A 25,785-nucleotide genomic window follows, 5' to 3' on the forward strand; every position below is an offset into this window, starting at 1 on the left:
CTAGGGAGCTAATCAGCAGTGGACAATTCAGCCAGGCCAAACTACCCCACTTCTATGAAAAACAAAACCAAACAAACAAAAACACCAACAAAAAAGCTTCTAGGTAAATGACTACATCCCTCATCTTCATCTATTTGGGTATGTCCTAGATATCTCTAAAATAAGCTGCAAGTGAAGATAAATTATTCCCGCAGATATGTAGTTCACCAAAATAAGTGCTCAGTCATGTGGAGCAGGTTCTTGGGATGTAGAATTGATGCCCAATAATAACAGAAGCACAAGCATTTGAGGCCCATTCAATGTTCCCTGATCTTTGACTATGTACAGTGGGACTCAGTCCTGATTCTTTGGGCTGTATGCTCAATCAATCTAGGCAGTTATATCAGAATGAATAAAAGGTGGCCTGCTAAATAGGGGTTCCACAGAGAAGCAGAATTGTTTTAGCATTATGGAAGGCCATATAGTACAGTAGAAGTTTTCCTTATCAGTTATATGATTGACTCATGAGTGAGCAAGGAGCTCCTCCTCACTGACTCCTAGACTAAGAAGACACTAAGGCACCATTGTTTAAAGCCAGTAATGTTATTACACTGAATTTAAAAAGGGTAGATCTTAGTAAGTACAGAAAGATACCTCTCTACAAAAACAAGAGGAGGCTTTCAGAAATGTGATTTCTCAGCAATATACCTGCTAATTTAACTTATTTGTGTCTCCTTTCTATGTTATTAAAATTACTTGAATAGTTTTGTGTGACATTAAATAAACAGGAATGGTTTAGTCTGGTCCTCAGGTATAAGACCCCTTCCTCTTTATCATCTGAGATCTAACTTAATCCCATCCTATTAGAAGCATTAAAAGCCATTAACACAATGGATGATCAGGGACTGGTCTGCCCAGCACATCAGAAGCAAGCTTTGTAGAGCTCCTTTCCAATGGAAGAAATTCACTATGAAAGCTCTATTACTGCTAATAGGAATACGAAGACCAACACTATTAAGCGAAAACGGCCCTTCCTCTGACTGATAGAATGCTACAACGACAGTAACTGTGGGTGTTTTTCTTGCACATAAGTCATGGAACTGGTCTCCAGTCACTAATAACCAACTAATGTACAGCGGAGCAGGAGAAAATTGAGTACACACTAGAGGCCGCTAGTGCTAAAGAAGTGAATTCTGCATAGATGAAGGAAGGGAGTACCACTGAGAAAACGGCAGCCAGAGCTTCTAGCCTGAGGCAGCCTGCCTGAAATCTTGCCTGAATTATTATTAATAAAAGAACCAAACATAGGAATATTGCGCCTTAAAACACAACTAAGAAATCTGGTAAAAATATATTATTATCATATTATCACCATTTGTTTTACTTAGGATTAAACTGAGGGTCTCAGATCCTTATGCTTAAGAGACAAGTCCTTAACCACTTGAACTACACCCACTCAGGAGTGATACATTCCAGCTACTTCCCGATTGAGAGTAGTCCTATTACTGTACTTTAAAAGCAAAGCTTTGCTTTAAATCCATAAAACTTAATATATCATGAATTGGAAAAATATGTTTTGTTGTTGTTATTGTTGGTTTTGTTGCTGTTGTTACTTGCCAGTCCTGAGGCTTGGACTCAGAGCCTGAGCACTGTCCTTCGGCTTTCTCAAGGCTAGAGCTCTACCACTAAAACTACAGCACCACTTCTGGCTTTTTATATGTATGTGGTAATCGAGGAATTGAATCTGGGTCTTTGTGCATGGTAGGCGAGCACTCTATCACTAGTCCAAATTCTGTAAATTGCCATGAAGTCCTAAATTGTACAATATAAACTTGAATTAGTATTATTTCTTTCTTTAAGAGAATGTTTTTCCTAAATAGTAAAAAATGTGTAAAAAGAATTAAACCATGAACTGTTCCAGGTATCATAAAAACTAGGTATCATGAGTAGAATTTAAGAGTTTACTTGAGGGGGAAAAATGCAATGCTGTTCTACAGAATCTTCTGTTTAACAATACACTTGTGGAAAATTAAAAAAAATAAATTTATATTTCTTCAGCTTTTTAAAACTTGGGAGGAATGTTATTAAATGCCTCCAAATGCATAAGCATTATCTTTCTCTCTTATGTGCAGGAGAGGTGACCATTTTCTATTACTATCATTGAGATGGTGAAGAATTAAAAACATTTTCTAACTAGGGCATTTTATATGATAAGGCAGTAGTACTAAGCCTTGGAGTGTGCGTGTGCGTTCATGTGCACACATGTGCATGCATGCATGCGAAGAGATTATCAGAGTGTTTGGGGTATGGAGATAGCACTGGGAGCCAGAGATAGTACGTATGAACACGTGTGCAGATCTACTTGGTTTTGTTTCTATTTGTGCTGGGCTGCTTCTATCAGTGTGTGAAGAAACTAGGCTGGTCTAAATTGAAAGGAAGCTATATCCCTCTCTAGAAACAAGTACATCCCTAGGAACAAGAATACAAGCAGATATTCCCTCAGACTCTCACTTCAGGTGGCCATGTGATGCGATCCAAGAAAGTAGGGCAGGTGCACTCAAAGTATCTGGTGCCACTCACTTAGATGCAAGCTTAATTCACCCTCAGAATACAGTCATAGCTTCCAGGGAAGCCATACCTACAGTTATGATTATATTCTTCTCATTTATCATAGTAATTATAGTAGTATTGCTATTACTAGACTGTTCCTTTTGTTCTTTACAATCCAGAACACGTACTGATTTAAACAAAATAAGGGAGATATCCTAACAATATTAGAAGAATAGCTTTCAGTTGCAGGTTCTCCTTTTGAATACAAAGATGTAATTTTTCTTAAAAATCTATTTAACAAATAGCAATCCAATTGCACTGCGGGAGATAAGAGCTAAAATTTCAGACATGCAAGGCTTCCTTGAGTTTTCAGGCTAGGGAAAGCATACAACAACATGATTCTAGTGTGTTGTGATGAATGTTGATAATGGAAACGTTAGGTAAGGACACAATGGAAAAGTAGTCCACAGAAAAATAGAGTTAAGAAAGTCTGACAGAAGCATAGCATAAATCCAAGTACCAAATGTCTTCAGTTCATTTAGGATTTTCCAGCTACCGGTTTAACTGGATGTGTGGGAAAATTGTCTTTACAAAGGAGAACCACCTAACATGAGTAATGATGTTCAGTTAAGAGTATTTATCTATCAGCTATCACCTGGTTATGGCTGCTAGGATTGTTTTAAAAAATGAATGAAATATGAACAAGGCACTTTGCCTGAATAAGTGAAAGTATTCACAGAAACCATTATGTGGCATCATGGTGAAGGGTTGCTTAAAGAAGTTTTTCCTAACATGGCTCTGGGAAAATTGCTAGTTGTGTGGAGAGAAATCTGGGAGACACATACATGAGCTGAATTTTGAAAGGCAAGGTTACAGTATACTAACAGTAGAAGAAAGCAGAGACAGTCTTTACAAACAATGTGGTATATACACAAGTATCTCAGGGGACTGCTGAAACACACATTTCCATAGTGCAAGGGCTATTGCCATGGATACAATATTGAAGTGAGGAGATCGGGTCTAGCCAGCACGTGGCATACAGTGAATGACTGACAGATGAAAGGGTATTGGGTTTAACTGGCACCATTTTGTCTTCATGAGGGAGGCAGGAAATCCTACTTCCAGGTGATGGGTGTACCTGAATTCCTAGAGACGGGCAGGAACTTGGAAAATAGGTTACTGGACCGACCAGTCTTGGGTCGTGAACATGCTCCCTGTGACCCTGCTCCCTGACTTGACCATTTTTAGGCCTGGACAGCTCAGGTGTGGGGATGTCATGCCATGTGTCTCCTGTCTGCTTGGTGTCCCACTTCAGCTCTCCACTGGAGCTGAGCTCATTTGTTGGGTTTTGTTTTCTGTTTTTTGTTTTTCTGTTCTTTCTGTCTTCTTCAGCCTCTTGGCTCATTTCTCTGACAGTGGTAAGTGTATTCGTGGGGCTATAGGTCTTTCTGACAGGAGTCTGTTTGCAGTGGCTGGTCTTCTAGACTCCCAGTTCAACCTCACAAAATGTGGCTTCTCTGCTTTCTGCTCATATGACAATATTAAGGGGCAAGTAGGAAACAACTGTGTAGATTCCATAAAGCCTGCTATCACTCCTTTACACCCCAATAACTCAGTCTAGGTGTTAAATGCCCTATTTGATATCCAGCAGAAATGGATGTAACCTCATATTCAAGGTAAAATGTAAAGTGCTTACTGTCCTATACCCTATAAAGGTAGCATAAAATCACCTTCTTTAGGTCAAAGTAAGAATTTTTAACTTGCCAGCCAATGCACCCCATGATACTAGAAAGTTTAGAGTAGCTAAACAACCTTGGTCCTTGTATCTGGCAAGGAACAAATTCAGGCGAGAATCAGAAGAATTCAGGTGATGGCAAGGTTTATTACAAGAGAAATATGTCAGAGAAAGAAAGCATATGGCATAGATTTGCCACTAGAAGACAAAACTTCAGCCCATACCGGCAATCTTGCACCTTCCTCAGGGTTACAAAGCGTGGTCTTGGGTCAAATAGTGAGGAATGGAGTTCAGAAGATGGCATTCTGTTTCCTGTAAGGTTATCATGCCAAAGATTCAGTGTCTCTAACTTCCTCTACCTTTCTCATTTCCTCACTTTTTTTGCAGAACTCTGCTGCAATTTCCTGAACGGCTGCTTTTATTACTATTCAACCCAACTCAATTCTAATCTTACAAAGTACCTGATATTTAAGAAATTAAATTGGCTCATTAAAAATACTATGACAAATAATGTGTGATAGTTCACTCATGATCAAATCAGGTTAATTAGTTGGGATTTGTGTTAGAAGATTTGGACTCTAGTCTTCCAGTGATTTCAATATACCCAACATATTGTTGTAAGCTATAGTCCCCTTTTTCTGTTATAGAGCACTAGGATCTCTTCCTCCTACTCTCATTATTCTTCCTATCTATGTTGTTGGAACCTATTCTATGCATAAATATAGGCACAAGGATGTTATTAGGATAGTATTCCATTACTATAATCTAAATTCTACTTGTAATCTAAATGCTACTTCATAGCCAAGATCCTTGAATTATTCTTCATCTACAAGACTAAGAAAGTAAACTGAAGTCTTTTAGGAAAACAGTTCAAGCAACTGTCACAAAGTCACTGCCATTTGTGTATTTTCTAATAAAATGTATTACCTAGCTCTTGTGTAAATGGAGTCCTAGTTGTCAACTGTTATTGTCTCCTAATAATGGGAAGACAGGCTGGCTTAGTTACATTCTCGTCATCTGCTCAAATTCTGTATTCTATAATGATGTGTCAACAAATAACCAATGCCACTTGGTCCAGAGTTGGGGTTATTTTGCTGGCTCTTGCACCAATGATACAAACCCGTCAATTTTAATGACAAGAAAAGCATTCAAGGGAAAGCATGTGAATGTATGTCGACAAGCAGACATCCATGAGTGTTCACATATACATAAAAAGCAGACAGGAACTCACAACTTAAAACAAAACCAAACAAAACATTGGATTTGTGGTAGTATGTGAATATTTCAAATGACCACGTCTTAACTCAGTGATCCAATAATCTAATTTTAAAGTACATAAATACATCATTAAAAATATGAGCTGTTAAAAAATAAATAAAACATATGGGCTGTTATATTCTATTAAGAAGCACTGAAATAATCCAACTATTTTGAAACATAAAAGTGAAAGAGCCACATGTTATTCGAAACTTTTGATAAACGATCTCAGATTTTCTTGAAAAATCTCTAAAAGATAATTTATTTTTGAAGACTCCATCTGCAGAGTAGAAAGGGAAAAGGGTTTGTCAGAAACATACTTTATGGAATAGAATAGCCATATAAAACAATGCCTCTGATTAAATTTGGTTGTAAACCAACTTCCTGCCTCTGCTAAAAATGATCTTGCTCTCAAAATTTATTTGGCATTCATACATGTTCTGACAAACATAGCACTTTCCTATATACCTTCTTCCTCTTCTAAGACCCCTGATGATTCATAGCTATGCATGGCTAACTTTGAGATCTCTGATTTATGCCATTTGATAATGAACAGACCAAAATATATGACTATACTAACCCAATCGATAATTCCAGATAAATATGCCTTCACAATTTGTTGTGTAAGGTTCTTTAATACCAAGATGATTGTAAATTATCTTTTAAATGTGATAATCATTTTTACCTTCTTTCATTTTGATTCAGCGATCCAATAATGTTGACCTGCTTACAGAACTTAGTAATTTGATTGCAGAAATATTTTATAAATTTAATTTTATCTTACTGTCAAGGTGATGTACAGGGGGGATATAGTTATATATGTAACCTACTGAGTACATTTCCTGTGAAGCACTGTTACCCCAGGTCCCACGTTTTTCTCTCTCTCTCCCCCTTTCATCCCTGCTCCACACTGTGAAGTTCATTTCCCATATGTTGTCTTGTGAGTATTGCTGTTTGGTTTGCCCTTTTTCCTTTGTCTCACCATTTTGCTGTTTCCTTTCCCTTCCCTAATTCAGACAAACCTTTATGCGATACTCCAGATACCAAAGTCAAATACAATGACCAACTGTGGGTAAACCATAGGGAAAAGAAAAAAAGAAGTAATTTCACATAGTACATTAAAATCAATCACAAAGAAAAATCTTAGTGTCTAATACTGTCTAAGGCTAGGCTTACAGGAAGCAAGCTGAATCAATGACATTTGGTTTTGCTAAACCAAAGCTGTTACATATATCCTATGTACGTGGGAAAATACTGAAATTGAGCCTTTTCAGGCTCAAAATTAATTAAAAAATCCAAATAGTAAGAAAACTAGTCACAAGTAAACTAAAGTATCACATATACTAGAGATATATTAAAGGTTACTGAGATTCCAATTTTTGCTCAGATACTTGATAACAACTTATGCTATTGTTGCTCCCCTCCTCTCCGGGGCAGCAACACAGGAACGGGGAGGGACACACAGGGCCAGCCTGTAGTCCCCCGGGAGCCGAGCGAGATGGTAAGTGTCGAAGACCCAGCCCTCCCCCAATCACCGGGGAAGATAAAAACCACGCTGAGTCAGAAGCAGTGTTAACCATGAAAGTGCATCAGATCTCTCTGCTGATCTCTGCTGATCTCTCGTTCTCTCTGATGCTCTCTGATGCTCTCCTCTTTATTGCGTCAGACAGTTATATACTGTTAGGGTAGGAGAAGGTGGGCACTGGGAAGCTAGCCAATAGGAAGAGGGCCTCTGTGCTACCACTAAGGGTCTGGGTGGGGCTTTCAGGTACTGGGCAGGACAGGTGCAGGAAAGCGCGCGAGACTTGAGCTGCTTCGAGACCCGCGAAACTGCGGGGGGTTCAATCGAGTCACGTACACAGAGATGCCTTAAGAGAGGTATGCAAAAGACCAAATGCCTAGACAAAGCCCTTTAATTGCAGCTGAGCCAGAATCAGGCCTCAGAGATGGAGGCTAGGCCCCAACATGCTATAACAAAGATTATTTGTTATTTCATTTAAAAAGTCTAACAGGACAAGGGCCAAACATGACAGCACATGGCAAGATTGAAGTTACATCCAGATACATTAAATTAAAATTAAGTCCAGACAGAATGTTAGCTAGAACTCCCATCTCAACACATATGTGCAGCATGGCAGTGAGCACCTATACATTCTGCTACCTAGGAGGCACTGGTAAGAAGGCTGTGCTTCACAGCCAGCCCTCGATAAAGCACAGGCTATAGCTGAAAAATAAACCAAAACAAAAAGATGGGGAGGCTGGTGTTGGAAAGTACCCAGCAATTATGAATCTAAAAGGCTCTAGATCACAGTCACCAATTGTATACACACACACACACACACTCACACTTAGGCACTTAGCATAGAGGTTCCCAGTACATGTGCTCTCATAATACCAAAGGATTTAAAACAAAGCGTCTTAGGACACTCGTTTTGATGGAATTAATACCGACAACACTAACCTAATGAAAGGCATTCTGGACATAAGCAGAGTATATATTACAAGTGGTTTTAGGCTAAAATACATAATAAACTTGGAAATAATTCATGTCTGGTCAATACATATCAATAAGATACATAATTATCAAACATTTCTTTATACCCAGTTACTTCTACTAGCTGGTATAATATCTTAGAAGCCCCTTGCTGATAAATAGCTTAAACTTAGTAACATCTCTGATAAGATATCAATGAATAATCATTAATACAATAAATTCTCAGGCACTCATTAGTGTACTATATAGTACGAGGCACATAAATATGATTAATTATGATTGCTGCCTTCCAGGAGTTCACCGAATCTTGAAAGATATAACACATATCTACATAAAGGTAAATCACGAGATAAAATGAGAAAGTAAATAATTACATAGTATTATGCAAATTTAAAGGGCACTAGATCACTCTAAATTTATAATCTAGTAAAGGCAATAAGTCTTCACAGCCCTAAATCAATGTACAATGTGACCCAAACATTGTGATTTAAAAGTAATATCACATTATAAGAGATGTCAAGTCCAGGATGCTGGAAGGGAAAGGGATCACTCAAAAAGCTCCCAGGATATCAGCAGAGTCCTGGGGCTCAGACAGCACTGCCACAGGAAATGCCACACACTCTGTTAATGCCACCTGACATCTGCACAATACACAGCATTCAGATTGGCCAGTCATTCAGAACTGAACATGGGCAGGACCAGTGCATACAAAGTCTGTTATGAGAAAAGACCTAGGCCTAGGCAGAGAGGATAAAGAGCAGGGCTTATTTAGAGAAGAGCTAAGACATATGGAACTAGACCAGATGCCCGTCGGTGGATGGATGGATGAAGAAGATGTGGAGTTCTATGCTTTCACCAGAAAGAATGGCATTGCCCCAATCGTAAGGAAATGGAAAGGCCTGGAAATAATTATATTAGAGAAATAAGCCAGACCCAAAGTAAAGCAGGTTGTATAGTTTCCCTCATTTGTAAGAATTAGAATATGTCTTTGATATTCGTAACAAGGGATCTCAACAACCCAATGGCTAAACACATTGGACAATATATAAAGAAGTACATTGAAATGAACTCCAAGAACTGGAAACAAGATGTTCTTATTATGTCATTTATGCAGTTATTTCTTTTTTCTGCTTTAGTTTTCTGTACCCTTTGTCTTGTAAATAAGTTTATTTGCTGTGGAAGGGCAAGGGAATCACAGAAACAGGAGGCCAAAGGATGAACTGATGCAATATTGACCCTCATTTGACACTATGGTGGAAATAAACTGTACCACTTGGAGGGGATAGGGGTAGCGAGGGGTAAGTGGGAGAAAATGAGGAGGGGTAACACTGTTTAAAAAGAAACGTACTCACGCTGGGTGTGGTGGCTCAGGCCTGTAATCCTAACTACTAAGGAGGCTGAGATCTGAGGATCAAGGTTCAAAGCCAGCCTGGGCACAAAAGGACCTGAAACTTAAATCATCTCCAATTAACCTCTAGAAAATGGGAATAGTAGGGTGGTGCCCTTGAGCTGAAGAGCTCCAGGACAATGTCCAGGCCTAGGGGTAGGGCGGTAGCCTTGAGCTGAAGACCTCTAGGAGAGTGCCAAGTACAAGCCTCATGACTCACAAGAAAAAAAAAATGTACTCATTACCTTACTTTTGTAACTGTCACCCTCTTCCCCTGCTCATCACCTTTTCAATAAAGATTTAAAAGAAAAAAAAAAAAGCTGTTCTGTTTCATTACAAAATAAGGAGGAATGAAATCTTTACATATAAAACTACTGTATTTAAATTTTATCAAAGAAAACAAAATTATCCTCTCTAACCAAATGTTCATGTGTGAGTGCACACACCCCACCACACACACACACACACACACACACACACACACACACACACTTACTTCACATTCTATGGCCCTAGCCTCTTATCTGCCATTAGTTTTCTGAAAATTTACTAATACCTTCATTCTGATTTAATCTGTACATTGTCCACAAATGCTTTGTAACAGAATCCATCACACTGAGATAGAATTTTGAATATTTTCGATTTCCTTCTTCCAGAGTCTATTTCTTTAATATAGAAACTAAGTTTTTATACAGTCACAGCAATATTTAATTTATATATTCACTGTAATTTGTATATTCACTAATTCCAATAAGATGTCTAATTATAAAAAGCATTCATTAGTGAATAAGTGAAAATTAGGTAAATATTGCAATCTTACTTCTGTCTTTGGATTTTTCTGTCTATCATTCCAAAGTCTGGATTTTGTTCTGTGTCATTTTTTAAAGTTTACCTCAACTTTAAAACAGACTATCATGTACAGAAGTTTAAAGTTTGTATTTGAAATAATCACAATGATAGAGCAGGGAGCCCGTGGCTTGGCTTTTAATCCTAGCTATTCAGGAGGTGAGCTCTGAGGATCATGGTGGGAAGCTACCAGGGCAGCCTTACACTCATATGTCCAATTAACCACCAAAAACAAGAAGTGGAGCTATGGCTCCACTGTGGCAGTGTGAGCCTTCTACAAGTACTCCAATATTGGTACAATTTTTTTTTTTAAAAAGACATCACAGCACCAATGGCTCACCCCTATTATCCTAGCTACTCAGGGGGCAGAGATGTGCGGATTGCAGCTCAAAGCCAGAATGGAGGGGAAATCTGTGAGACACGCATCACCAATAAATTACTCAAAAAAGCCAGAAGTGGAGTTGTGTTCAAGTCATAGAGCACTAGCCTTAAGCCAAAAAAGTTCAAGGACAATGCTCAGGTCCAGAGTTCAAGCTCCAGGACTGGGAAAAAAAAAAACAAAACAAAACACCATCATCAAAATAAGCTATCTCTACCACACTATGTGTTTGGATGTGTTCCATAGAGTATCTGGAATGGATTATTGGCTGTATGGTTCTTCTTTGCTTTGGTAGGATTTTAGCACTCCTGGACTTAATTCTATCTTTTTCTATATTTACCAATCATTGTGATGATCATAATTATCTGACATTAGTTCAGACTCAATTTCAATGAATGCCTACTCAGAAATTAACCTACATACATACATTCATCCATTCATTCATTTATTTTTGTGGGTCCTGGGGCTTGAACTCTGGGCTAGGGTGCTGTCTCTGAGTTCTTCAGCTCAAGGCTACCTTCTTACTCCAGGAGCCACAGCTCTACTTCCTGTTTTCTAGTGATTAATTGTACATAAGGGTCTAACTTTCTTTAGTGCCTGGGTTGGCTTTAAACTGCAATCCTCAGATCTCAGCCTCCAGAAGAGCTAGGATTACAGATGTGAGCCACCGCTCTCGACTAGAAAATAACATTTTTATACTTAAAGTTCAACACCTAACAATTCAACTACAAAAGTTCAAAAGATAGCAAAGGTTTCCAGGGGAAAAAAAGTGAGCTAGTGTTTTCCTTCTGGGAAGACAGTGATGGTGGGATCTTAAGGATGCAGGATGACCATCTCCCACACCATGCCACTGGGCTAGACACTTTACATCTGCGTACGTCTCTGTATGGCCATTTGGTTTTTAACATTACCTTACATTAACTTGCCTTGGACCTCAGTCAAATATTAAGGAAGGCTGAAAGTTCTTTAAGATAATCCATTAAAGTGTAAAGTGGAAGTAAGATTTATTGTGTCATGGGACAAGAGCAATTTTGCCTTCCCAGTCATTATTTGTCAGCCACATACAAATAACAATCTTGCAGTATTCTTTTAAAGTAGATAATTTATACATGTTGAGCTGCATGCCATGCCACTGAGATCATCAAAGTCAACTTTTGTTGCCTCCCAGTGAAGGCTAGAAAAAGTCTCCTCCATAGCATCCTACAAGAACCTCCTGTCCTGCCTTTCTTGGTTCTTTTATATGCGTGCTGATTCATCTTAGTAGCCTGTGACTATCCTGATCAATGGGGAAGGGTATTTGCTTCATAGTCCTAGATATGGCCAATGGTCAGTTGTACCCTCTTGAGAGAAGTTAAGAGAGTATATTATGAGGCCAGCCAAGGGCCCTTTTATTACAGATTAGAAAAAAGGACACACATAGGTGGCAGCCAATAAAACCTGACAACGACTTTAGTGCTTCACACTCGCTGTGAGCAAGGCACTACATTAGCAGTTCAAGAGAAAGCTAAGACTGAGGTCTCCCATTCTGTATTTTCCTGACCCTATCTTCACCCTGCCTCAGGTTGTTGTACAGATTGAATACATACCACGCAGAACCTGACAGTTCTCAAAGCAGAGGTAAACTATCAAAAATGTGAACATCATCAGTCAAAAGCCATTCTAAACCTTATGGGAAGGGGTGATAGAATAACGAGACACCCATTTACTAATGAACATGTTTATCTACTATTCCTACACAGCTTTTCTAAGAAAGAGGCAGTTTTCATTTATCAAACATTTATTTGAACAAATGACTAGAGAAAACTGAGACACATGTTCTACTATTCAAGGGGTAGACACAAGAAGGGGACTCAAAGCAGCTCTTGGATACTGAAAAGAAAATACCAGGTAATAGATCATTTCTTTTGTTTTTTCTTCTAACACATTATCTTATTGTCATTTATTGTTTTCATGATGAGAAAAATAGGGCTTTTACTCAAAGCAAAACTTGATAATGAAAATGAGTAGCTTTCAGAATTAAGATAGATAAACTTTTAGGACATTAGCATGGCCTTAAGAAATTAAATGAAATTAGTCAAACACAAAAAGATAATCACTGCGTGAGTCCATTGACAGGAAGCATGAAAAATAGTTATACAGATAAACTCAGTTTGGAGAAGAACAGTCACCAGAAACTAAAAAAGAAATAGGTAAAAAGAACTTCCTAATTAAAGGATAGAGTTTCAGTTAAGCAAGAGAATAAGCTCTAGAGACTTGTTGTATAATATTGTTCTTGTACGTAATAATGAAGTATGGGATGCTTAAAAATGTGTTAAAAATATAGATTGTGTACTTTTTAAAATAAAGACTGTGTAGAAATGTTTAATGCATCTGTTACAGGATTCAAACAGAAGCTATGAAGCATTTTATGGGCACAATTTAAGAATTTTGTTATAAAAATTACTGAATAAAAATAGTATTTACAGATCAAAATATTTAATGGGTCAGTAAATACATGGAACATGGCTCAACATTATAAATAATGATATGCAAATTAACATTGCCAGATTCTAGTTACAAGCATTAAATAAGTAAAATACCAAAAGATTTTTTTTTTTTACCAGTCATGGGGCTTGAGCACTGGGCCTGAGCTCTGTCCTTGGACTTTCTCAAGGCCAGAGCTCTACCACTCAAGCCTCAGCACCACTTCCAGCTTTTTTCTTTGTATGTGGTATCAAGGAATTGAACCTGGGTTTTCGTGCATGCTAGGCAAGCACTCTACCACTAGGCCAAACTCCCGTGCCCCAAAAGATTTTTTTTTTAAGAACACATATGATGAACTTAGGAAGCAGTAGAGATGCTGCTTTCCAGAATGAAAAAATTCATGACCATTTGGAAAGAAAGCTAAATCTAGCCGGTAGTTCAGCCTAGTGGTAGAATAGCTTGCCTAGCATGCACAAAAACCCAGGTTTGATTCCTCGGTACCACATATATAGAAAAGCCAGAAGTGGTGCTATGGCTCAAGTGGTATACTACCAGCCTTGAAGAAAACCCAAGGACAGTGCTCAGGCCAAATTCATTCCCCAGGACTTGGAAGAAAGCAAGCAAGCAAGCAAAAAGATATATTTACTATATGTCCTATCAATTTCATTCTTTGCTACCTGCTAAAGATAAATCAAAATATGCTCAATGAAAACAACTCAAATATCCATCAGGTAAATGAACAAACTATAGTTTACTTACACAATAGATCACTGCTATAAAAATACTACCAGTACATGAATGAGTCTTATAAACATTGTGCCATATAAAGTGTACATACTATATGGTTGGTTTGGCATGAACTTCTAAAACAAAGTAAATATATATGTGGATATAGCTGGACACTGGCTGTTCATGCCTGTGAACGCAGCTACTCAGGAGGCTAAGATCTGAGGATCAGATTAACCTGGGCAGGAAAGTCCAAGGGTTCATCTCCTATTAATCCCCAGAAAATCTGAAGTAGAGCTGTGGCATAAAGTGGTAGAGCACTATCATCGAGCAAAACAGCTCAGGGATAGACTCTGAGTTTAAGCCCACAACTCACCCAAAAAGTTGGGCTAGGAGTTTGGCCTAGTGGTAAAGTGCTTGCCTAGCATGAACAAAGACCCAGGTTCCATTCCTTGGTACCACATTTGTAGAAAAGGCTAGAAGTGGTGCTGTGGCTCAAGTAGTAGAGCTCTAGCCTTGAGAAAAGCCTAAGGACAGTTCTCAGGCCCTGAGTTCAAGCCCCAAGACTGGCAAAAAAAAAAAAAAGTAACCTCTGCAAAACGACTTCACAATAAAATAAAAACTTTTTTTAAATGTGTGATGTAATCTAGAAGCTGATACTCACACATATCCAGATATAAGAAGTTAGCTGGCAATGATTCTGGTTTTATTAAACTATAAGTTATAACCTAAAGAAGTTTACATTGGCTAAAGATGGGACAATATGTCCATTAAAAGAAAAATACTTGCAATAGAGTGAAACCAAAAATTTGTGCCTAAAAAAGCGTTATTTGCCTTTCAAGGTGAGTGACTTATTCTGAAAGTGGATAACAAGAGAGGTTAAACAAACTTCTTTCAAAGCTCTATTTCCAGTTTTTCATCTTAGACTTTCTGAGCTTCAGAGCCTGTAGACACTACATTTGTAGTGTCAAGTGCTAGGCTGCCTTTTGAACCCTCTATTACTAGACAAGGCATCTTTATGGCATCTTTATGGCATCTAATCCAAGTGACTGCTCCACTCTTGGTTTCCAGACACTTCCTCTTCAGCCCCTCCCTTATTCCTGTATTACTCCTTTCCCTGGTTCATAGACGTCATGTCTTTTGGGGATACTGCCTGCTGCAGCTCCACAGCTCTGTGTCTTCTCCATGAGCTTTGTTGGCCTCTCCTTCTACATGTTCAACTTCCTTTCCTTTGGATCTATGAAGGAGTAGAGGAAGATGGCAGCCAAAGTTCAAACTTGCTAGTCCCCTGGGTCCTGTGCAGGCTCCCCCTGGCTTCTCACTTCATGATGAACAGGTCTCATCCTGAACATCTAGTAGTATGTCCAGGCTGCAGACTGGCACAGTCCCACCTCCGATTTCCTCTCAGCTCACCCTTTCTCACAACTGTTTCCCTGTGTCCACATAAGTTTTTCTTCCTTCCTGTCCAAATATATATGAGTATTTCATGCTGCCTTCAACTGGAGAAGTTTCTCTTAACATTCTTTGTTAGATATGGATGTTAAATATGAATGAGAACAAAGGAAATACTGATCCACAAACTATGAACTGGCTTTTTAAAACTCATAAATATTTTTTCCATTTTCCATTGTGAAACTCTGTTAAAATATAATTAAAGGGAATTATGTGTAGTCACCTGTATCCAATTAGTTTTACTGGTTAGGGCTTGGGTTTAATGAGATTTATTCTCAGGATTGAACTCCCCTAGGAGGCAGTTAGTTCCACTCATCTCCCTGTTAGAGACTCTACCTTCACCCAGGCCACCAAGTCCCAAGGCATAGGGAATGAATCATTCCTACATCCAGAAAATCAAGGGAAGAGTACATTGTTTCACTGAACTTCATATGTTAAAGAATCCATGTTTTATGAAGACTTTTAGGTGATTACTCACAAATGTGTTTGAAAACATTGAAAAGGCCTTTTTGTTTTGTTTTGTTTTAAGCTGGTCCTGAATCTTAAACTCAGAGCCTGGGAAGTATGCATGAGCTTTTCTGCACAAGGTTAGTGCTATATAACTTCAGCTAAAGCTCCACTTCTGGCTTTATGGTTGTTAACTGGAGGTAAGAGTCTCACAGACTTTCCTACCTCAGACTGGCTTTGAACTACAATCCTTAGATCTCAGCCTATTGAGTAGCTAGGGTTGATTATAAGGTGTGATCCGCTGGCACCCTGGCTTAAAGGCTTATTTTGAAAATAACCATAGTAGCAAAATCCTAAAGACCCTAAAATCAAACAATCTGCCTTGCTTTCACATGTAAATAAAAATATTCCATGCTACCTTTCTTGTTAGTGTCTAGTCCAGCCCCACAATATAATTATTAATAATAAAAAGCAGATGCTGCTTGCTCATGCCTGTAATCCAAGCTATGCAGTACGGAAAGGGTGGGAAGATCATGGTTTCAGACCAACTCTCAGCAAAGCCTGTAAGATTCGATCTCAGTGGAAGAAGCTGGGCCTGACGGTTTCTGCCTGCCATCCCAGATACAGTGGGAAGTGAAAAGTAAGACTGTGATCCAGGGGTACATGTTGGCAAAACATGATACCCTATCTTAACACTGACCAGTGTAACAAAAGGGCTTTGTGGCTGGGTTGGTGGCAGACCACTTCCCTACCAACACAAAGCTCTGAGTTCAAATTCTATAAAAGAATCAAATTCTAATATAAGAATCTGCATTTTTTCCCACAGGTATTTTAGGCAGATCAGTTAAGAAACAGTGGTTTAAAATTAACATTTCATGATTTGACATATGCTTATAGAAAATATGTGTATATTTCACTTATAAGAAATAGTCAGCATCAGACTCTGTCAGCAAGCAGGCTAGAAAGCCTAACTCACCACATGGCCTCCTGGGAATTTTGTAGGCATCCTAACTACATGCTCAAAGCATTTTTCACAACATACACTTGAATATTTTTTCACATTGTCCAAGTCGTGTCTTAGAGAATACTGTCAGGTGAATTTGCAAAGTTACAAAATAAAACAACACAAAATGGCTGTGAATTTAAATAGTCCCCTAGGCTGTCACTATTCCAGCACTTTTGATAATATACTCAGTCCCGAGGCATTAGCACGTTTAATCTCAAGGGCAGCATGCCAGCTCCTAGGAAAGCAAGTCACTGCTTTCAGAAAGCAGCTCAGATATTAGAAACCTCAAGTTAAACCTTTTTGAGATCACAAAGAAAAATGCATAATTTCAAAATACTTACACCTAGGGTAAGTTACATCATAATGTTTTGACTTTGATTTTTGCAGCAAGTAAGTGATTTCTTAAAACATAAAATATTTTCATATACTTAATAACACGTGACAGAATGAAACAATGTTTTATAATTAATCTACTTATAGTGCCCTACAAAGGTTGGTGATTGCAAAGGGATCAGACTGCAAATATGATCACACTGAAAGAGATTTAAAATCTGCTTTCCTCAAACCCATTCTCTTATCTATAAACAGTCTCTCATGAGAGGATCCACATAGCCAGGCCATAAAAGGAGCAAACCATTAAGAGATAAACTATCTCTGAAGTAATTAAGTTAGAGTAAATTACACAGAGCTTTACTCAACACTAATATAAAATCCCAGATCTTCAACAGAACACATATTTCTTTTAGATGAGACCAGATTTTACTCATTTAAAGTGTGTGAATAACAACTCAAATTACCATTTGAAGTTTTACTGCATCCAATATTCAAAGCCCTTACAAATATCAATATTTGATAATGCTATTTAATGAAGCTTCGACATAGAGAATAAGGGTTTTCAGAGTAAGAATAGATGTAACTAATTCTACTAAGAGATTCCAATTAGAGGAAGAATTAATACAACATGGTTCAACAACTCACTACTTCTCATTTTTTTTTTGTTTAAGAGTCGGAAGGAAAATTTACAGTGTTCATTTAGAAAGAAGACAATAAAACACATTGATTGGGGTGCTAAGGCTCGAGGCTAAATGAAAACATACCTCTCTCTCTCGCCTCCAGTTAGATCGTACAAGCGGTTGGCACCTCCATCAGCACAGGCTCTTAGAAGAGCTTTGAATAAAAAGAACACAAATCATTTCAATAAGGAAGTCCTGAAGAGTGTTTTGTAAATGATAACTATAAGAAGACAGTCTCTCAGAAAGGAGAACAATAAAGTCCATCTCATTTTGTTATGACATATACATATAATGATACATTTTTGTTAACAAGTTGATTCTATACAGCAGGAAACAAGGAGGCCAGATGACCTACACACTATACTTAATTTCCTTTGGGCGTTGGTTCACTTATTTATTCTGCCTCAGCTCAGGAGGAAACAAAGTAGGATGCAACAAGCATTTGCTGGAAAGTGCATTTTCTCCTTCCTAACCAGAAGTAGGCCTCAGATCCAAGACAGTTCAGAGTTTCACAAATATCTTTGTCTCATGGAGGTTGGATTTCATATTTTAAATTGTGACTTACCATTTAGTTACACCTATTTATGACTATGATTTAAATGATGATTTGTATATGTGTAAAAAAAACCATCTAGATGATATGTTATCCATGTAAAGAAGTCTGAACCACGGGAATATCAAGAAAGCAACCCCTGCGACCCTTCCATCTCAGACTTTCATCTCTTGCCTGACTGATTCTGCCCTGAGATGTGAAACTTCTGATTACACATTCTAGAAGTTTCTTCAGTCCATGCAACCCTACCTTTGTTTTTGGTGCCACTTGTGTCACAGAAATGAAAACACTCTTTTTGATACAATTATTCACTGTGTCTATGTAGCATTAGCTCCAACCTCACACTATTAAGTGTAAAATAAATTATATAACTACATGACGGAATTAACCATTTTCTTCCAGTCATTATAAAGAGTACTAGAAGCTCCAGTGATTAAAGTCCATTTTAAGAATTGACTAATACATTCACAAATTACCTCTAGAAATGAAAATGAATGGTATGTATAATTAAAATAGGGAAGTGGTAAGCAAAGGGGTACTAAGGGGTGCTTTCCCTCATGAATTTGTGCCTCTTTGGGTATCTGAACCAAAATGGTATCTCAAAAAGCAGCCAGTGACACATGACTTGTTTAGGTAAGTATAAAATTAGAGGTAGCATGCATTGTTGCCAAAACAAAAATCCCCAACTTCTAGAGTAGGAATTTTCTCCAAATGTAACCAACTCACTCATAAGGGTGACAAAAGTTAGGAAAACATTTGGAAAAGGCAGGCAACATTTTCCCAGAGATCTAATTACTTACTGAAACTTACACGGGCTTCCCCACAACAATGCATTGTGAAATTTTCTTGTGGGTAATTACTACTGTTTGCCTGAAAAGGTGCTTATTTCATTTTTAAATAATCGGTTAATTAACAATATCTTCAACATATTAATGTATTGGCTTCTAATTTCCACTAATGGTACACCAGTACACTGAGAATTTTAGTTGTACTGTATCTTACCTGGCTACTTTTAATATCACTGGGGTCTGAACTTAGCTGTGTTTTCTAAATATGAAGATCTCTGTCTTTCTTCAATTCCAGATAATTCTCAGCTGTTTTAACTCAATTGTTCTCTATCTCAAGGTCTCTCTACCCATCATTATTCAGCAATGACACAATCTCATTCTGCCCTTTAATGTCTCAGGTTATTTTATTTCTATTTCCTCTTTTCTTCCTTTCTTTCTTTGACTACCTTTCAATTTATCCAATCTCTCTTCAATTACATCTAGTCATCTAACTAAAACACTAAAGGGCATAGTCTCACTGATTTTTTTTTGTAAAAAAGTATCATTTCGTTCTTAGTCTCAAGGACTGAAGCTGACACTGCAGATAATATATTCAATCTCTCCTTTAATTTTGAAAAGATATATTTCCCTAACGTTTTCAGATCAGACTCTTTCTCTTCCTGGGGGATGGTAAGTGGATTTCTACCTTTCACAGATCAAGGCCTTACTACAGGCAAGGGTAAGTAAATGCTCCAAGCACTAGTGGATTAACTAGTGATTCTTTCAAGCTACTTCATTTCATGGTGCTATGAAAGCATGACATATTTTGCAAATTTAGCAATGTTTATAATGGATTTAGCAGTGTTACATTAAAGTAGTGTTACATTCACATAATACTTAATTCCACATTTTGAAGTTTTAACTATTTTAAGGATATTTAAGGGACAATTAGTAGAAACAAAACCCTCCATTTACTAGTCCATAAATCCATGACAGATAAGACTCTTTGGTGTGTTCACATTACATCAAAAATATAAAGATTAGTCAGCTGCCTCTGGCTCATGCTTGTAATCCTAGCTACTCAGAAGGATGAGATCTAAGGACCTTGGTTCAAAGCCAACCTGACCAAGAAAGTCCCTCTTATCTCCAATTAACACCCAGAAAACTGGAAATGGCACTGTGGCTAAGTGGTAGAGCAATAGCATTGAGTTGAAGAGCCCAAGCTCAGCCCAAGCACACAAATACACACACACACACACACACACACACACACACACACGTGTGGTATGTATGTGTGTATGTGTGTGTGTGCATACATATATATATATATATATATATGGCTTGATCTTCCTGTTTTGCTTGAACTGCATTATCTGTAAATGGGGATAATATTAACAATAGAATAGGGTGATGAAACCATTACTGATTTAATAATTATATGCATTATTTATCAAAATAATTGGAATTAATAAACGTAAGCTTCTGCTACTTTTGCTTAAGTAAAAATAAAATCTAAAATCCTGTGTTCTCCGTAAAGACGCTTAAGTTTCATTAAGAAAATAAAAATAAGAAGTATTGTAAGAGAGATGACTAATTTTGCATATAAGCAGCAACACATTGGAAGAAGTGGTACCCAAGTTCAAATGTTTCCATAAATGTAACCCAGAGAATACATTATACATTTTCTATGTATCAAAACTATAACTGCACATGTCACAGTAGCATAAAACAACAATCAGATTGAAAAGACTAATTAATAGAGACAGATGGTAAACTCTCAGTGAATTCTCAGAGCATGCAAACAATTCGCTATAAACAAACTGAACAAAAATATGGGATATTCTTATAAAAATTGATTCACTGAAGTAATACAAAAATCCTAATAAACATTAGATTTTAGTGGCTAGCCACTAACAAATAGAATGCCTTGTCAATATTTTCCTTTTTATTGCTTAGCAAAGATTAGTGGGATTAACATTTAATACCACTGGGATTAAACTGGAATGTAACTCAGGGGTGGAAGTCTTGATTAGTATATATAAATCACTGAACTGATCTCCAGACTTAAAATATATAAATAAGTGTAAATATATGCATATATGTTTATATATACATACATGTACCTACACATATACACATATGTGTATGTACACATATGCATATCTGCATGTACATGTGCACACGACACACACCGAATACAAATACATATTCACACATGTACATGTACACACATGTAAACACATACATAATCAGCCATTTATATCTACTACTTGCCAAACTAAATAAAAGAGGAGGATGGAAACAAGTAGATCTAGCAGTTTAGACTTACATTATAGTAGCAGAAGTGGATGTAACTTGTAGACTATGATGAGGGCTACAATGAAAGCACCAGACACAATGAGAGGACACAAAACACAGATGAATTTCACTAGAAATCTATGCAAAATTGCTTACTAATAAATGCAGTTAAGGTACGGCCCCTGTCATAAGAAAGACCCTGCCCACTGCTTACTTCTTTGTGCCCTTCCTTTTGCCCATCCTATCCTGCCTTAGACATCTTTTCATTTTTAATCATATTGTTATTTGTTATTGTTGTTATTGGTGGAGGTTGTGGGACTTGAACTTGGGACCTGGGTGCTGTCCTTGAGCTTTTTGCTCAAGGCTAGTGGTCTACCATTTTGAGCCACAATGCCACTTCCCCTTGCTTATTTTAAACAACATTTAAATTTATATTTTACAGCAATTTATGAAAAGAGAAACACACAAATTATGTGTCCACATCCATGTCCATCTTACAAATTGCAAACGGGGTAGAACCGTCACAATGACATCTATAGACCATTCTCTCATATGCCTTGCTCCTTTTTACACTTTATTAACAGTGTTTTCACTATGTTTCCAAGCATATATGAAAATTAGATTTAAAGAAAATTTCTAAGCAAATAGCACATGATATGACACATGTTTATATACAGCATTTTAAAATAAGTATATATATGTATATATACACACATATAAACAATCTCATTTTGTAAATGAAATGATAGGATAGTTTGACAGATTTATAGCAATTTTAAGCTTGCATGCTGCCCAATTCAAAAATCCTACATAAATTACTGCCCAAATTTACAAGGGATATTTACAGAGATATTCTTTGTGACAGCATATGTAATCATACAGCAAACACAAGGCTCAGATGATTACTGGCCCTAATTATACCAGCAGCAAAATAAGTAGTCCTTAGGTATATTAGTATATTTTCTTACTATGGACAGTTTATATGTTTTACCTATGTATTTAAAGATATATATTATTACATATTATTACACATTATTCCTTTACAGTTTAAAGGAAGTTTTGGCCAAGCCTTCCTTAAATAATAAAAACAGTACATGCATATACTATATATAAGAAAAATAAGAACAGGTAAAAGTTTTAAGTAATCAGTAGTTGTAATTGTTAAAGATGCATCCTCAATGAAAACAGGCACTAGTCTCATATACCTAAAGAAACTTACAACTACCAAGAGATAAAAGCTATGCAGAACCCAGAATCCATGGCTTAAACATCATTGTGCATCCCAAATAGTGAGAAAGTGGAAAAATTAAAAACCACTGTTGTGGAGAATGACTAGAAATCACACTATGCTATCCTTATTTTTTATGTATATGCATATACTACACCTATGTAGATACACATATATTCTGAGGAATCATGAAATCTATCCAAACTATGGATCACTTCACATAGTTATCATTACTATGGTGAAATATAGCTCTACTCTCACAGCCCTTCTCAATAATACTATATATATATTCATATATAAATATATAATTATTTGTATAGTCACCAGGCACTCGAACTTCGTTTTTAAATTTTATTGTGATAAGAACACAAGAACCATCTTAGCTGCTGGCGTGTATAATGTAATTTATTCACTATAGGTACATACCATTGCAGTGTAGAAGATCTTAGAACATATTCATCAGGTATGAGTGAAGTATTATATTCATTAAATAATAACTCACCACTTCCCCTATACCATTCTCAAATTCTATGAGTTTGCATATTTGAGATATGGTAGACTACCACAGTAGCCATGAGAAGGCCAGTTGAGGTTAAGCTAGAGACAAGAGACAATGAGTTCCCATTCCAGTCATCAACGCCAGCCATAAGCCTTTTCAATGATGGAAGCTAAAATTCTTTTTGGGACTCACACATTTTTTTTTTTTTGCCAGTCCTGGGCTTGGGCTCAGGGCTTGAGCACTGTCCTTGGACTTTTTCAAGGCTAGCACTCTACCACTTGAGCCTCAGCACCACTTCCGGCTTTTTGCTATGTATGTAGTACCAAGGAATCGAACCCCGGGTCTTCATGCATGCTAGGCAAGCACTCTACCACTAGGCCAAACTCCCGGCCCGAAGGACTCACGCAATTTTGAGCTAGGGTCTCTGTCACTTGAAACAAGAACTGTACTAAAAAATATTAATTTGGACATCGAAGAAATGAATCCCAGTTCTACATTGGAGCAAACCCCTAAGCAGAGATACTCTCCTGTAAATTGTAGATACAAACACCAGAGAAGTCTAGGCTAGGATCAAAAAAGTTCCTGGGCATGATTAGTGGTAAAGAATAAGTAAGTTTTCCCTTTCAAGAATTTATTTCATATGGAAAAACTTTTATTCAGGCATTTCATGGAAATATATACTGTCTTTGAGAGATAACAATAATTTACTTTGCTTGGAGGAGTACTAAAATGCATATGAAATGAGCTGCTGTTCAGAGGAATCTTTCAAGGCTTTAGATTGAAAGTTTTATTTATAGTATGTTTATCTGCAATTACTAAGAAAGCTCACATTATTTTTAATATTCCACAGATAATGAGTGGAATATGCTTTAAGTTTTAGTCAAGTCTTTGTCACAACCTTATTCCTATTTCAAAGGAAAATCAGCTGGTATTTATTAGGCATCTATATGCTTAGTGCTATTGCTGGCCTTAATGATCTAGTTCATGTCATGTAACAATTTTTTATTATGTGAATATTTCAATGTGAATTCTATTATCCTTTTTCTCTGCTATTCTCTATCTCCTTCCACCCTAGCAATGACTATAGAGATGGATTATGACAGATAGTCATCCTGGACCTTATTTATCAAGCCTATAATCAAGCAACTCTTCAGCACTGAATTTCAGAGACTACTTCATTACAAAAAAATAAAGCAAAACAGGCAAGCATCAAACTGGCTAGTCATCTTAATGTGGCTTTGGAAAATTTTCTAAAATATCGATAAAGCTCCAAATATATAAAAGTGTTAATGTTTCTAAAAACAGACAACTACCATGGTCTTGAATGTGTGAAGCTCATATATGCATGTCTATCCAAGTGTGAATTCCTACACCAATTAAACTTGCCTGCATTTGTGCTCAGCAGGAATAGGTGCTTTCCTACAAGTATGAAATTAACAGAAACCAACAACAAAACAAACAACCCTGGAGTTGCATCCTTGTTACTCAGCCAATTTTCAGCAAAGATTAGGTTTCACTCTTTACAGCCAAAATGGCCAACAAGAAAATTCAATCTCTAGTTAATAAAGGTCATTGCTGATGCTATTAGAGGATAGGGTTTTTCATGTTGGCACAATCTGGGGTCTCAGGGAGAGAGGCTGTCTGGAGTATTGCAGTAGAGTGTCCCTGGTTTCTATGTATTTCGTGCCAACGGCACTTCATTATGACAAACAAACCACCTGGAAATGCCAAGTATCTCCAGGCAGGCAAAATCACTCCCAATTGAGAAGCAGCAGTCTACATGCAGGGCCACGGAGGCCTCAGCGCGCTGCAGATCTCACAGTACCAAGTGGAAAAGCAGATTGCTCATTACTGTTCTCTAAACTTCCCAAGTGAAACTTGAATCTGTCTCTAAAACACTGCATTCTACCCAGCCACTACACTTAAGCAAATTAACATAGTAATTATGCCCTAGCCTTTGTATTTATCCCAGATATGCATGCATCAGCATATCTTCTATTTTACTCTGCTATCCTCTATTTTACACTGCTAACTATTCGTTGAGACTTTTATACAATCTGTATATATATTAGATATATCTGGTACTCTACGCATCAATTTTAACAGGATCCTAAGGCAGTTTCTCCTTGAGCCATTTATTCTTTTAAGACCCTGTTGTTGGCTGAGTATGATATTACTATAGTTCATTACTTGGAAAACAGATATCAGAGATAAACATGATGAAAAATTAGCAAGACCCCCTTCTCAAGGAACAAGCCAGGTGTGGTGGCATGTGCCTGACCAGATATGACAGTGCAATGAATACTTGTAATCCCAGGTGATAGGGATGCATAGATAAGAGGATCACAATTCAAAAGGTCAACTTTGGCAAAAGTTATTATTATCTAATCTCAAAATCAAGCAGGCATTGTGGTACATATCTAATACCAGTTTTCTTGGCAAGTAGAGATAAGACAGTGGTCAAAGCAAAAGCATGAGAAGCTGTATGAAAAATAATCTATAGCAAAAAGACCCATAGTGTGAGTCAAAGGATTCAACACTTACCTGACAAATACCAGTCATGAATTCAATGTTGAGCTCTGCCAAGGAAAAGTATATTTGTGTGTGTGTATTTATGTATGTACATTTTGTATCTATATGTATATATGAACATATACATATAATTTAAGAAGTGAGACCTCCTAGATAATGCAACTATTCCTTTCA

General features: G+C 37.3%; 1 protein-coding gene across 1 annotated transcript in view; it reads right to left on the reverse strand.

Annotated features, from left to right (window-relative positions):
* The window catches only part of Tpk1 (thiamin pyrophosphokinase 1), a 257,784-nt gene that overhangs the window by 160,796 nt on the left and 71,203 nt on the right, over positions 1-25,785 (reverse strand). Inside the window, exon 4 of the mRNA XM_090333457.1 lies at positions 17,819-17,888. Within this exon, the coding sequence (XP_090189583.1) occupies positions 17,819-17,888 (70 nt within the window). The remainder of the gene's footprint in view (positions 1-17,818; positions 17,889-25,785) is intronic.

This window comes from Megascapheus bottae, chromosome 5 (assembly GCF_031878675.1).
Source record: "Megascapheus bottae isolate mThoBot1 chromosome 5, mThoBot2.hap1, whole genome shotgun sequence".
Taxonomy (NCBI): Eukaryota; Metazoa; Chordata; class Mammalia; order Rodentia; family Geomyidae; genus Megascapheus; species Megascapheus bottae.